This window comes from Phasianus colchicus, chromosome 18 (assembly GCF_987193195.1).
Source record: "Phasianus colchicus chromosome 18, bPhaCol1.hap1.1, whole genome shotgun sequence".
Classification (NCBI taxonomy): Eukaryota; Metazoa; Chordata; class Aves; order Galliformes; family Phasianidae; genus Phasianus; species Phasianus colchicus.
Window position 1 is genome coordinate 1,782,185 of NC_143453.1, and position 13,811 is coordinate 1,795,995.

The window sequence follows — 13,811 nt, forward strand, 5'->3', positions numbered from 1 at the left end:
ACGCAGGTGCTGCACCAGTTCAGAAACAAACCTGCACCGAGCACCCATGTCCTGTCCTAGACATACATTCTGTTACCAGAGCCAAAACATTTCTCTTCAGAGGCATCCAATAAGACACTACACAACAGCTGTGAAAGCCATCTTTCAAAAAAAAAAAAAAGAAAGAAAGAAAGAAAGAAAGAAATTAGGGCAGGAGCCAAGCAAAGACTGGATAAGGGAAAAAGCATAAAAAAGCAGGTGCCTACTGCCCTGCTGCTTCTGCCACAGAAATGAGTTTGGAGAAGCAGCAAATCCAGTGGGACAAGGCTGCCCAATAGCTGCTTTAGAAGGCAGTGCTCACAGAGCCAGGCTGGTGGAACCAAGCAGTTTCCAACTGCTGTGTTGCTCCTTCCAGCTCCGATGACTAACGTTGTCATCCCTTAAGCATCTCATTTCTCCAATAGTTTTAAAAACACTAGAGCATCAGAACAATAGCTAGTGTCCAGCCTTCACAATAGCATAAAATTACCTCCTTATTACAGAATTAAATACCTACACTGTTTTTAGAGTCTACCCTACCCAGGACCTGTTACACAGATAAACAACTGCTGCACGTGTTCCGTTGAAGTGAAATCAGTTCCCAAAATAAACCACTAAATCTATAACTAAGTCTATTATTACTCAGTCTCTAAAAATCTGGACTCTGAGGAAAAAAGAAGAAACTATGATGCTATCTCTGCCATTTACTTGATGTCTATAAGCTGCCCCTACTACATCTTTCTCACTAAACACTCTTAGAATTCAGCGGAGATAAAAAAGCTAAAGAAACATATGGATCCTAAGAGAAGTGTGAATTTTTCAGCTTCTTAAAGAAGTGATTTGAGATAGCCTGTTTCCTACGAGAACATTCTGTTCGTATCCAAAGAGGCCTCAGTGCTGCAATCCATAAAAGCGATGAAAACGAAAAGGTAAACAGCCATTAGAACTCTCATATGAAAGTTGAATTTTCTGTGATGTTTTGTTAACTGTTACAATGGCAAAAAAAATAATTCTGTGTAAACTGACAGAGCGCTGTGGAGGAAGAAGAAAAGCTCCAGCAGAGCACCTGCTGATCCCCATCCTCCAGGACACAAGTGCTTGCAGGAAGGTCAGAAACCTTCTCCTTCCTCTACCTGAAAGAAAATACAATGCGCTGCTTCCCAAATGCAGACAGAGTTTCCATAGAGAACATACTTCTCATTTTCTTCTTACCAAGTCATTAACGACAAAACCCAAATAGCAACAAGGCACATTTGACATTCATCATAATGGATGATGATTGAGCTGCTCAATATCTGCCACTCGGTGCAGAGTGGGAACTCATCAGCAGTCTTCACATAATGCTCTTAAATATGTTTGTTATCATTTTGTTTCCATTAGCTCCAAAAATGAATAGGACATTTGTTCTGATTATTAAGTTTACCCTTGCAGTTCAGATATCCAATTAAAAGCAATCGCAGTGATTTAGACTCGTAACATAAATATATATAACTTAAACATATACTAATGAGCAACTTAGCGCATTTGGAGCCTTTTATTTTCAGATTCCAGACATTAAGGTCTTCAAAGCATCCAGCGACTTTTTTGAGAGCGTGGCTGGCTTCAGAAAAGAGCCATTATAAAAATTTCAAGGAGAAAAGTCACAGCAAAATATCAAAGCAAATACTTCAATAATTTTAGGTCTCCCAGCAGAGACACTGCAAAGATAATAAGAACTCTGTTCTGCTTCAGTGACCAAACTGACATATTTTACTTAAAAGAAACAGAGGAAGGAAGGAGAGAAAGCAAGTCGAGACTGCGCTGGCACGGCACAGATAGTTATACCTTTAAGAAACTCAGCCACCCACATTTTAATAATTCAGGTCACACCGCCTTATGCAGTTTAAAAGTAGAATTAGTTTCAAAGAACACATATTTCCTCAGAGCTATGTTACATATTTCCTTTTAATGTATCGTATTGCAGCAACAGCTGAAACGAACGTCTAGACATCAAAAACAGTCTTTATTCCCACCTACTGCTTTTTTACCTCAGGCATCAAAACTAATGAAACCTATTATCCAGAACACTGAGCTCAGTAACCACATTGGCCACTGCAAATATGAAAAAACACTCTGGGACAGGGCCAGTTATTCAGCCATTAAAATTACTGAAAATCAATTTCTTGCCGCACGCTGCAGAAATACTGATAGATTAAAGCAGGACGCGTGGGACAAGGAGATTACTTGGAGGGAAGATTACTGTGTCAAACTGCTGAGGACGGGGAGCTACTCAGCTACTTGGGATTGCTGTTCAGAGCAGCACACGTTCCTTGGGACTCTCTGGTATTTTGTCTGTGCACCATGAAATATGAAGAGCATGGCTTTTCTCCCACATGTGGACGCAGTTTTTAACAACACGTTGCCAAACAATTCAAACAAAAATCAGAAATTCAATTACTAAAACCAAGCATTTCATTTTTCATTTTAATTTTTATTAACTGTGGTCTTCAAACAATATTTCAAAGAGCAACCAGCATTTCTTCTAAAGAATTGAGTTAAAAGAGTAACAGAGCGATGCAATGGTACATTAATTTTGAAAAACTATATTACTCCCATAAAAATCCAATTAAATGCAACGCTATTGATTGATCATTGTTATACTGCCATTGATCACCTTGTAAAATCTGTGTCTGAAGTCATTAGAGATTAAATTGACTTATTGCTAAATCAGATTCAACTCACTTAGAGATCTAATTTCCTTATGCTTATGATCGTAGGGAAATTGTACTGCTTACTCCGACAGGACAGGGAATCCATCTTGGCACAGCCTGCAGTCAATTCATCAGCCAAAGAGAACCACGCAGATGAAATGCTCACCACAACGATCAATTTGTCTTAATCTATTTACAAACAGAACTTATCTGTAGCTCTGTGAACGCACAGGGCCCATCCAAGGAGTGCTCAGACTGGAGGTTCCAGTCAGGCACCCGTAAGCACAGGAGCACTGCCCTGCAGTGCAGGGAGATGGGAAAACCTGTGAGGGCTGCTGCTCACCACAGCCCAAATCTGCACTGCAAAGGCCCACAAGTTGCTATGTAAAAATGACAATTTTCTAGCAGAGCCAACAACCACAAAAAGAAAATTGGAGCAACAGCTGCTGGATATCATAGGAATACTACGGCGTTTTAGTTGCTGCACACTGAAACAGAAATTAGCATAATAACTATCTATTGAAAAAAACAGATGGTAGGTAAGTATCTGCACTTAGATTGTGTCAGCGCTACATCAAGCAGCACTTTCTTCATTTCCCCATTTTTTTTTTATTTTTTTTTAAAAAAGCTATTGATTAAATCTTAAATCATCCCCTCCTCTTCTGCCACGCTCTCACAGTTCCTCCACACCTGCATGGGCTTCTCCGTTTCTGCTTGTTTGGTCAGACATCACAGATCAGATATTTAGGGGATGCTCAGCATCACGGTTACCAATGAAGCATTTCACAGCCCCAGGAACAAACTGCACTCTTAGGACACCCAGTACCTCCCAGTTCTATAGATGGTCATTTCTAAATATTGTAAAAAATGAAGGCTAATATCTGACTTCTCCAAAACCAAAGTTATTACCCACGAAGTCAGTATAAACATGTCAGCTTTCCATGTAGGAATGCAAAACGAGCTGTGCTGCTCACTTCAGAGAAGTGCTTCCAAACAGAAAGTTCCATCTGCTGTGTGGTTTGGCTTTGAATGCCTTTCACAGTCACCAGCACTGTCCCAAGAAAGAGTACAACGAACATAAATAGGGCACAATTTTTAAGCTGTTTACACTGCTCAGTGTAAAACCTGCTCTCATGCTCCATAAAACTCCAACAAATCCCTGATCTAAAAGGTTGTGTTTACTTCCTCCCCCTTTTTTGTTTTGGGTAGTTTAATTTTCAAACTACCTCATATTTGTCATAAAGGCCCTTTTCTAGGGACAAAAATCCAAAACCCCAATTCCCAACGTGACCATAGTGACGATGGCCTACAAGGATGGAGGGATGCCTGGTGCCCTGGCTGTGTCACACACACAGAATCATCAAGGTTGGAAAAGATTTCTAAAATCAACAAGTCCAACCTAGCACCAATATTTCCCACTAAACCACATCCCTCAGTACCACATCTAAACGTTTGTTGAACACCTCCAGGGATGGTGACTCCAACCACTCCCTGGGCAGCCCATTCCAGTGCCTGAACACTCCTTGGTTCTGGGCAGCTTCCCACATTTCCTCCCATACCTCTGAACTTTTCACTTTCCATTACATCTAATTTTCCTCTGCAGCATTTCATCACAAGATCATTAAAAAGTAGTTTATCAGAGAATCCCAGAAGCAAGCCAAAGGAACTTCCCAGAAAGTCATCTCTACACCCTCAAAATCTGATTTGCTCTCTTCTTCCCCCTCCAAATCTCTCATTTTTTCCTTTCTTTGCTCCCATTTTCCTCCTCCTTTGCTCCCATTTTCAGTGACTTCCAGCAGCCCTCATTCCCCAAACTGGCTGCAACCCCCCCATGCCTGCCTTTTGATCTTTCCAGGTTCAAAGAAAATAAAACTACCAAATTATATCTGCATCAGTGAACCCTTCCTCCCTGAGCTGTTCAAAGGGAACGGGGGCCTTTCTTTCTCTTTTCTCAAGATATTTTTACGCTGCCCATATGCCCAGAAGAGGGAATCTGCTGGATGCAAGAGGAGCAGAAGGGCAGAGGGGCTGTAGAAAGGCCAAGCACCTACACAAGAACACCAAGGTGTTCCTAAAAAAAAAAATAAAAAAAAAAATATGGCTCATGTTAATCCCTGCCTGGAAAGGGAAGGGAACCACAAGGCTGCCCATCCCCTAAAGTCACCACACAACTCAAGCCACAGGGTCTCATTTGGAAGCACAGCCCTGTCAAACCCAGGCCACTCTTCATACAGCTCCCCTGGGCACAGCCCCATCACCGTTCCCAGGCATCCTGCAGCCAGTGCCTCCCATGGGGTCCATGCAGGGCTGCCCCTGGCTAAGGGCACTGCACACGTGGCCATGAGGACACAGAAGCATGAGTTGCTGGGCATGGCTGGAGAGAGAACACAGCTGCTTTGTGCAGCCCTTCAGTTTTACACATCGCTGGGGTTCATGCATTTCTGCTGCACAACTACTGCATTTCCAGACAAGAAAGCGTATCACCGCCTTAAAGGAAGGCAGCTTGCTGCTTATGTTTGTTTTCAGCTTTACAATACGCTTACAGGCTGCCACAGTTTTTAATTGATAGTTTACAGTTTTGGAAAGAAAGATGGGAAGTCCAATGAAACCATCAGTGCTGGGCGCCCCTACTGCTGTCTGTACCTGGAGATGCTGTGACATACTTTTATTCAACCAGTATGGGGATTTCAATTATCCAAAATCTGAGTTCACTCTTTTGCATAAAAATTGAAGTTGTGCCCATTCTTTTCTCATTTCACACTTCCTGCAATAGCTGAAGTGCTTACAGCCTGTATTACTACTTCCTCTCTTTTCCTTTATGCTTTTAATCTGATGCTAATAGAACTTACAACTTCCATTGAAAAGCCTTTTCTGTAACACTACGCTATTAGAAAACTACATTTTGATTTAATTAAGGAATACAGGAGGCTGTTATAGAGTATTCTCCCATTTTAATGGCAAATCATGTCATATAGACACGTAACTGGTGGCTGTAGGAGCGAACTGCAGCATGAATCCCATGATATACAGAACATCCATGCTAAGTCTTCCTCCTGCTTTCAAAACAACATGCTGAAACATCTGCTTCTTGCTTGCACACCACCTGAAAACAGCATTTTGAAGCTGCTTTTGCTGTTTCTCCTACCTCGCTTCTGAAGCTCACTGTAATACTCTACACAGTGAAGTACAAAATTGGCTTTCAAATTTGTTTACCGAAATACTTGAAGGAAAAGTTGAAGCAATTCATTTTAAAAAGCACAGCCAAGCACAGCAAGAGCAGCACATCTCCACAACACTGCCCGCCCCTCCCGAGTACACCAGTAGAAAGCAACTAAAAACGATAAGTGAGAACAAATTTAGCCCTGCTGGCACTGTCTGCAGTTGTTGTTTTGTTCATTTGTTTAAAGAAGCAAAGCTCCAGAACCAACTGTAAGGTTCCAGAGTCCCAGCTTTTGCTCTTCAACTCTTCAGCACAGCTGTGCCTGGGCTCCTCCAGTCCTTCACAGCCCCACAGAGCAGAACACAGCTGTCTGTGCATGTGGGGAGGACTGCCCCAACCACAGCTGCCAATAACCCCCAGTGAGAAATGAGCCTTGCATCCCTGCCCTCATCCATTCCAATCTGCTTTTTCAAGCACTTGAGCTGGGAAATCTACAGATGCTCTTTCTGATAGAGATGGAAAAACAAACTGTGAACGTGCACGTTTCTGCTCTTAAATAGAAAAGATTATGGGAAAAGATTATGGGAAAACAAAACCAACCAAAAAAAAAGATGGCATAACTTAGCTCCAATGCAGAATAATAGGAAAAAAAACAACAGAAGTTACTGTAGATTGAAGTCATTCTGGAAACACACAGATCCTTTGAAATACTCAGTTACAAACAAGATTTTACAGACCACCTGAGCCCACCAGATTGTCACAGACTGTCTGACTGAGCAGGTAACTTACTTAGCAATGACTTACTTATAGCCAGGCCTGTCCTATGAACATCTCTGCAACTCGTACAGGAGTTGAGGAAGGTGCCCCAGTGAGTGCAGGTACAGGCAGAAGCTGCCAGGGAAGGAGGAAGGTTGACTTTGGGTCCAACCAAAAATGTGATGGAGCTTTTGACTATTTGAAACTGCTTTTAAAAAGTCAGTTCCATTAAATTTGAGAAAGCATCTACAAAAAAAAAAATCCTTTTTACAGGGATTTCCTGTATTCCTTGCTGGAGTTGTTTCCCATGTTTCCATTGGAGCCATCTCCCTCACTGCCAATTCTGCAATGCAAATGTAAGATGCTGTTCACTTTACAGTCTGTTGCCATGGATATTAATGTGATGTCATAAATTGTTAGATCTTCATTGCAGAAACAAGATGAAGGGGCTCGTGAGCTGTGAAGAATAGGAACTCGTCAAAGAAAGCCCACTTAAGAACAAGCAACTCCAATACAAATCTCAAACAGAAAAAAGGCACCAATTTATGCCTCAACTGAGAATTGCTGAATGCTTCCCTACATTAAAGACTAGTACTTCATTAAAGATTACATCCATTTCATCTTACTGGACCGCTACCTGCACAGAGGGACCTCCCAGCATCAAATACAACAGGATTTGAGCTCATCTTGTCATCATAGCTGAGAATAGCTCAGATGTTCCTGAGCTCACACCTTGCTGTCAGGTAGTGGCCAACCACCCAGCAATGTCTACGCAACTCCTTCTTTCTTTTATTTAAGCTACTTTTTGGCTCGCTCATTACACTTATAGTATAAAATGAGCCTCATCAGAAGCATGGAAATTGCAAGGACTTCATGTCTGCAAAAATCAGGGTTGCGCATTGCCCTTACATTATTACACACACGTTTCTAAATTTTTGCTCTTCAAGGACTCCAGGAACAGAGAGAAAATTTGTCTTTGTTTTATTAAAACAGCAGTTAAGATTAGAAGTTAATCTACTTTATCTGTATATACGTGCAAAGACAGAAGGAAAGAATAATTTAGCTCAGAGAGAAGTACAGTGCAGTACAAAGCACACCCAGGCTTCACAGGCAATTACATCCTTTAGGATGAAGAGAAACCAGGATTGTTCTCATTTTCAATTAGTCAAACCCTCGTTTAATCTTTTTCCCAAACAGTTTAGCTTTTCTCCAAGTGGTTTTGATTAAGCCAAGACAAAGCACACAGCAACTGGGGAACGAGCAGGCACTTCTGCCCATGGAGATCTGCCAGCAATGCTCCACATGGGATGCAGGCCCCTTGCATGGCTCGGGATGCAGCCCACAGCCCTTCTGGTGCCACCTCAGCCCCCAGCACAGAGAAGAGCCACCCAAGGATGCAGCTGGCACTTGTGCACACTGAGTTGTTGTGCTGCCAGCCCAAGCCTACACACAATGCTCCCTGCCCTGCCGGGAAACCCTGGGCCCCTCAGCGCTCCTCTCCTCAGCTCAGACGAGAGAAGCCTCAGAACTGCCCTGCTTCTCTCAAGTCTTAGGGAATTTTTTATCCAAGCCCATGAGTTCAATATGAGAAAATCTAAAACTTACACTGGTAAATTGTTAAAGTGTTCCCACCCTCTTCAACCTTACTTGAATTCCACATGAAAATCCATACCCTTCCATTCAGATTGGCCATCCAATATTTATAGGGGTTCAGAAAACAGGACAGATCTGATCCTTCATGATTTAAAATTATTTTCCCTAGTCTTATCTGAAGCTTCTGCTTTCCTGTTCAATCTACTGAGAAGCCTTAACCTTTTCCCTGCAGTCTCTGTGCACTTTGCTCTCCATCATCATTCATTAAACACTTTTTTGTTCCTATGCCCCCAGCACTTATGGGGAAAGGAGAGCATGCAAAGAGGGGTAATATATAAAGAAGCACTTGCTATTCAAATCTCTCTAAACCTCAAATGGCTACTGAATAGCTGAATAAAAGTACTAACAAACCTTTTTTCTTGACGTCTTAAAACTGGGAAAATTATTCCACAGCTATGGCTTCCCTGGACTCCCAAAGATACTTTAACACCTCGCCTTACCTGGCCATGTCACTTGCTACCAACAGAACACACAAAGAACAGCAAACTCTTGGATCCAACAGGGAGCACAGCCCATGCAGCAAGGTGTGCTCAGTCCTGCTGCAGTGCTCTGAACTGGGCAGCTGCATGCTGTATTCCTGCTCCTGTTTTTAATTCCGTAGCTCGAGGGCAGAGCACCACAGACTGCCATCTCTGTAGTAGATGGAGCATTCTGGATATTGAAAGCAATGGATAGATGCAAAGTGTCCCACAGAGGAATATAACCGAGGAAAAGAGGGCTGGCCTTGGAGCTCTGCCTTCCACCCACCAGCCTGGTGACCGTTTAGTGAAATCAAGGGTGCAGACCCACATTAATTTCTTGCTTTCAATCCACATCAGGACTTTTTACTTAGATTCCAAGGTGCTGTACATGGTTATTCAAGTGGTGCCACCAAGCCCAGGCAGAACTCAGCCACACTGGCAAGCTCCAAGCAGCTCAGCAACAGCTACTGCAACAGGGAATAATATGAGAATGGATCCTCCCTCAAGGATAAGCCTATTCCTCATGTAATGCCACATACTTAAAGTCCAAGGTCAAAGGGTAATACAAAGCAGGCAGGCTTACATGACAGTCTCCAAGCTCATAGGAACACAACATAGACTGTGCTGAAACACCAGAAGCAAATGGATCTGAATAAGATGAGCGTGGCCACCTGAGCGATAGGGCGATCCCTGCTCATGGCGGTACCCCAGGTCCCACTGCACACGTGAACACAAAACGCTATTTTTTTTTTTTCCAAAGAAGTTATTCAAAAAAAGAAGTTTTATTTTTATTAATTAAAATGCATTCCTACTTAAAAAGCATAGCTATATAGAGACTATAATTCCTTCCACCTCATTAACGTTTTCCCAGCACTTTGATAAACAACCGCCGCATTCATGCATCCTCAAGGAAAGACCTCAGCTGTCAAGCAGAAGGACCAAGGCACGGCACTGCTTGCAGGGACTTCACTGCCATCAGAGCTGATATGGAGGGATATGGAGTCCCAGCAGTCCCTTCGTGCCCCACTCAGGCTGCCCATGCAGCCCACGTCGCTGCACATCAGCTCACACTGCAGCTCAGGGCTGCATCCTTCTGTGCTTGCCGTGGGCTGCAGCTTCTTTTCACAAGCATCAGCCCAACCCTGCTGGGTGCTCCAGGAATTTCACAAGCGATTCAGACAGGGAATCTGTGGGATCGTTTCCAAATGCAGGACAAAATAAAAATAAAAAGAACAATCTGTTGTCAGAATGTCTGAGCTGACATCTAGATACTGTAATGGATGTAATTTTCCTTTTCTGTCAAGGATTTTAATGACAAAGAAATAATACATCTTCAGCTACGTACCCAATAGACTGCCTGTGTGAACCATACCTGCTCTTCACATAGGCAAAACTCAGCTGAACTTATGTTTAAAAAAAAAAAAAAGATAAATCATTCACTCCAGTGCATGCCTACAGCCAACCTGAAATTCTCACCTACTAATTTCAGAAGCAGAAAAGCCACCCCCAACCTGACATTGCCACGTTATTGATGTAATGAGTAACTCCTACCAGGTACTTGCTGCTATCTCTGCTAAATAACACTCACAGAGTCCTGTTTAACTGTAAATCAACAATGAGAAGTCCCCATCTGAAACCCAACGTCAGGCTGGCTGCCCTGCTCAGCTGGATCTGCCTTGGCCAACTCACTGCACTGCCTCGTAACGTTTAAACGAGCTGACAGCAATGGAGGCTGACAGCTGAAAAGCACCGCGAGGCCGAGCTCTGCTCCTTTCTCCCCCAAGGAGAGTCTAAAGGAACCAGAAACGTACCCTGCTTGGAAATTTGCTGCAGTATATACTCTCTATTCTGGTCCACAGCAATTATCAAACATAACCAACAGATCAATCACTGATTAACACCACTGACAATTACAGTTATTCTGTACTCCTCCTTCCTTGGATATCCGAGATCTACACAGCCTTTGTCTTTAAGCAGAGAACCTTACAATGATTCCAGATAGCAGTGTGCTGGAAAAAAAAAAAACAAGTCACATTTAAATTTCTGCATCACAGTGGTGACTCCTTCCCACAAAATCAATTCTACAAATGCGTTTAGACTTTACTAACATTTTGCAGAAAGGATATTGAGAAGTAAAATCTTGATTTTACACACAAGCAATACCTAAGGTATAGGATTTTAGTCATTATCATCATCACATAGAAGCATTAGTACATTCAAATAGTCAACATGCAGCTTTTTCCTAAAATTATTGAAGAACTTCATAGATGAAAGATCTGAAATAACTGCACCACTTCTACCTGAGTTAAGAAAGCAAGCAAAGTCACTACTGCCAGCATTATCCCTGCATTCCCCAAACCAATTCTCAGCCACAGCAGTGGTGGGCTTTACCAGCAACTTCAGAAATGAGTTAAAATCAGGGCAGTGGGGATCATTCTGGACAGTTATGTACATTCATGCAATATTTAAATCACCCAAATTACCGGCCTTAACAGAACTGTACTACAAAATGCATGAAGTTCCTACCTTTAAGCATGAGAAATAATTTCACCAAATCTGGTGATCGCTTTCAAGTCAACACCATAAGAGAGACAGACAAATTACTTAGCAAGTACTTAATTTCCACTAGAATAACTTTCAGCATAAAGTAAGACTCATACTGTGATAGGAAAACAAGTTTGATAAAGCAGCATTTTATACCTAAAATTCTCCTAATCCCTGACAAATTTGCAACGAGTTCTCAGCAAATCTGTAAGGCAATGTATACTTGATGTTCTCACTACTGTCATCTTTTGCATTTCACAAGAACTGCTTTGAACGTCTTTTCTTTTGACAAGGTGTCATAGGAATGATATATTTATTCTGTATTTAAGAAAAATCTCCCCCACTCATCTCACTCTCGGTCTCTATATATTTTAAAATGCCTTCTAACACACCATCAGTTACAGATTAGCCCAAAAGATTTAAAAGTTGCTGCACTGTTTGTTCCACTGCACACTGCCAGCATTAGCTCAAGACATCTCTGGCAGATGCACTTTGCAAATACACATGTGCAGAAACCTCACAGACTTTACTGCTTTGGAAATGCTAAGACCCTGATCACAGAATGAAGATAGCAGCTCCTTACCCCAACCACTCCAGAAGCATGAGGCCATGCCCTCTCCTGCCCCACATCCCCAGCCGAGGACAGCTTACACCAGCACTAACGTAGAGACATTAATTCACATCAGAGATATTTAGGGAAAAAAGCATAGTTGTATGAACAGTAATATTTGGAAGATAATTGAGGAGGCAGATGCTTACGAAATACAAATGGCTTCAATCCCCACTCTAGCATTTAAAGATGCCCACACACATACACACCATTTCTGTTTCAGGATTCCAGGTTCATGCTTTCCAGCATGAGTTCCATTGAGAACAGCATACAATGCCCATGTCTGTTAACAGGAGACTACCCTGACACCAAATGGACGACTGGATAGGATGCCAAAAGCAAAGCCCTGACAAGATTAATGCAAGTTTCTTTGAACTTACTGCTTACTTAATTCTCAGCAACTCTTACAAGTCATCAACTCAAAACAGCAGCGACACATTTCTGTAACAAGCACAGCCAAACACCATCTGCACTGAGACATGGGTATTTTTGAGATGACCAACCCCATTACAAGTCATTATGAAATGAAAAGGGATTAAGTCTGAATTTAAGTGATGTGCTACAGCACAATTACTCACCTGCTTTGCTAAATGTTCTAAAAGGAATACTTTGGAAGCAGAGGTACCCGAGATGCTGATGTATAAGAACAGGTGTTTGTAAATGAGCTTTTTAGTACAAGTTGCAGAAACTGATTTACATGAGCTTAACTAAGAGGAAAAATGAATTACAGTTTAGTTTATTTTTACAGTATAAATCAAGAAAGAAGTGGAAGTGACAGACATCATTCAACAGCTCTTTATTAAATGCCATGCTGCGAAGGAAGGTGCATGTATGTGTGTACACACACTTATCTAAGCAAAAAAGGTCTCTTACTCTTCACTGCTTTTAAAGATACTGAATCAATTTTCAAATAGATTAAAAAAAATATTACAGAAAGCTCTATAAACACTTAAACATACATGATGTACTCATACTGCTTAGGAATGATACCTTCAAAACTCCGAGATATTCACATCAAACGTGTGTGCTGGAACCTTGGAATGCACAAAGGCTTTTCAGTGGAAGCTGTTAATTCAGTACTGGCTGCCTGCCCAGTGGATACCAGAATACATTTTAATCCAAACAACAGAATGGGAGGGAGGGAGGAAGCTCAAAAGCAATTTCAAATCTATCAAGATTGAAATATTACCTCAATACAACAACAACATTTTCACTTTGGGAGTTCTGCCAAAAAAGAATAGTTGCCCTACAGCAACTATTGCTCTTTGGTATGTTATTTTTAACATACCTTATGGATGCTAGCTGTCTTTTAAGCAGTGAGAGATGGAAGCTAGAATAGGGAAATTCAGCATCTGCAAGAACCATGGGCGAATATGTCAGGAAGATCCCACCCGCAGAGCCCTGACAAGAAGCATCCTTCCACCAGTCAAAAAAGCTTCTGCCATTCCATTCGAGACTGACTCAAGAATTCGAGTAAGAATACAGTCCCACTCACTAGCTCACCTGCCTTGAAACAAGTGGAGTCAATTGAACAACCACTGGTCATACAAACTCAGCACCCAAAGCCAAACAGTAAATTGGAGAGAGATTCCATCCAGAGAATCAACTATTGGTATCTGCTCACCACGCAGAACACAGCAGTGTGTGCTGTAAGCCACCCCAATGGCACGAGCACTGGATGCTGTCACACGAGACCACACAAAGTGCCAACAGCAAAATACACTGCAAGGAAAAGGTCCATTTAACAATAAAACTAAATGCTGTTGCAATTGTATTTACAAGCAACAATTCTTATTTTTAACTCCCAGTTTGATTAAATTTAACTAGTTATCATTTTTTGATAGCTAAATTAGCAGGGAAAAAAAAAGCAACAGAACTAAGAGAAAAGGTTTAAGATAAGCATGCTGTTGTAGCAGCGT

At 41.9% G+C, this 13,811-nt stretch overlaps 1 protein-coding gene across 5 annotated transcripts in view; it reads right to left on the minus strand.

Moving 5' to 3' along the window:
* The window catches only part of MED13L (mediator complex subunit 13L), a 178,362-nt gene that overhangs the window by 98,372 nt on the left and 66,179 nt on the right, over positions 1-13,811 (minus strand). Inside the window, exon 1 of one of the 5 annotated variants that reach the window (XM_090152606.1) lies at positions 6,673-7,049. The exons of the other annotated variants lie outside the window; for them this stretch is intronic. Coding sequence (XP_090008732.1) covers position 6,673 — 1 coding nt within the window. The 5' untranslated portion in view covers positions 6,674-7,049. Of the gene's footprint in view, positions 1-6,672; positions 7,050-13,811 lie in introns of those variants that run through there. 5 annotated transcript variants of the gene reach the window in all.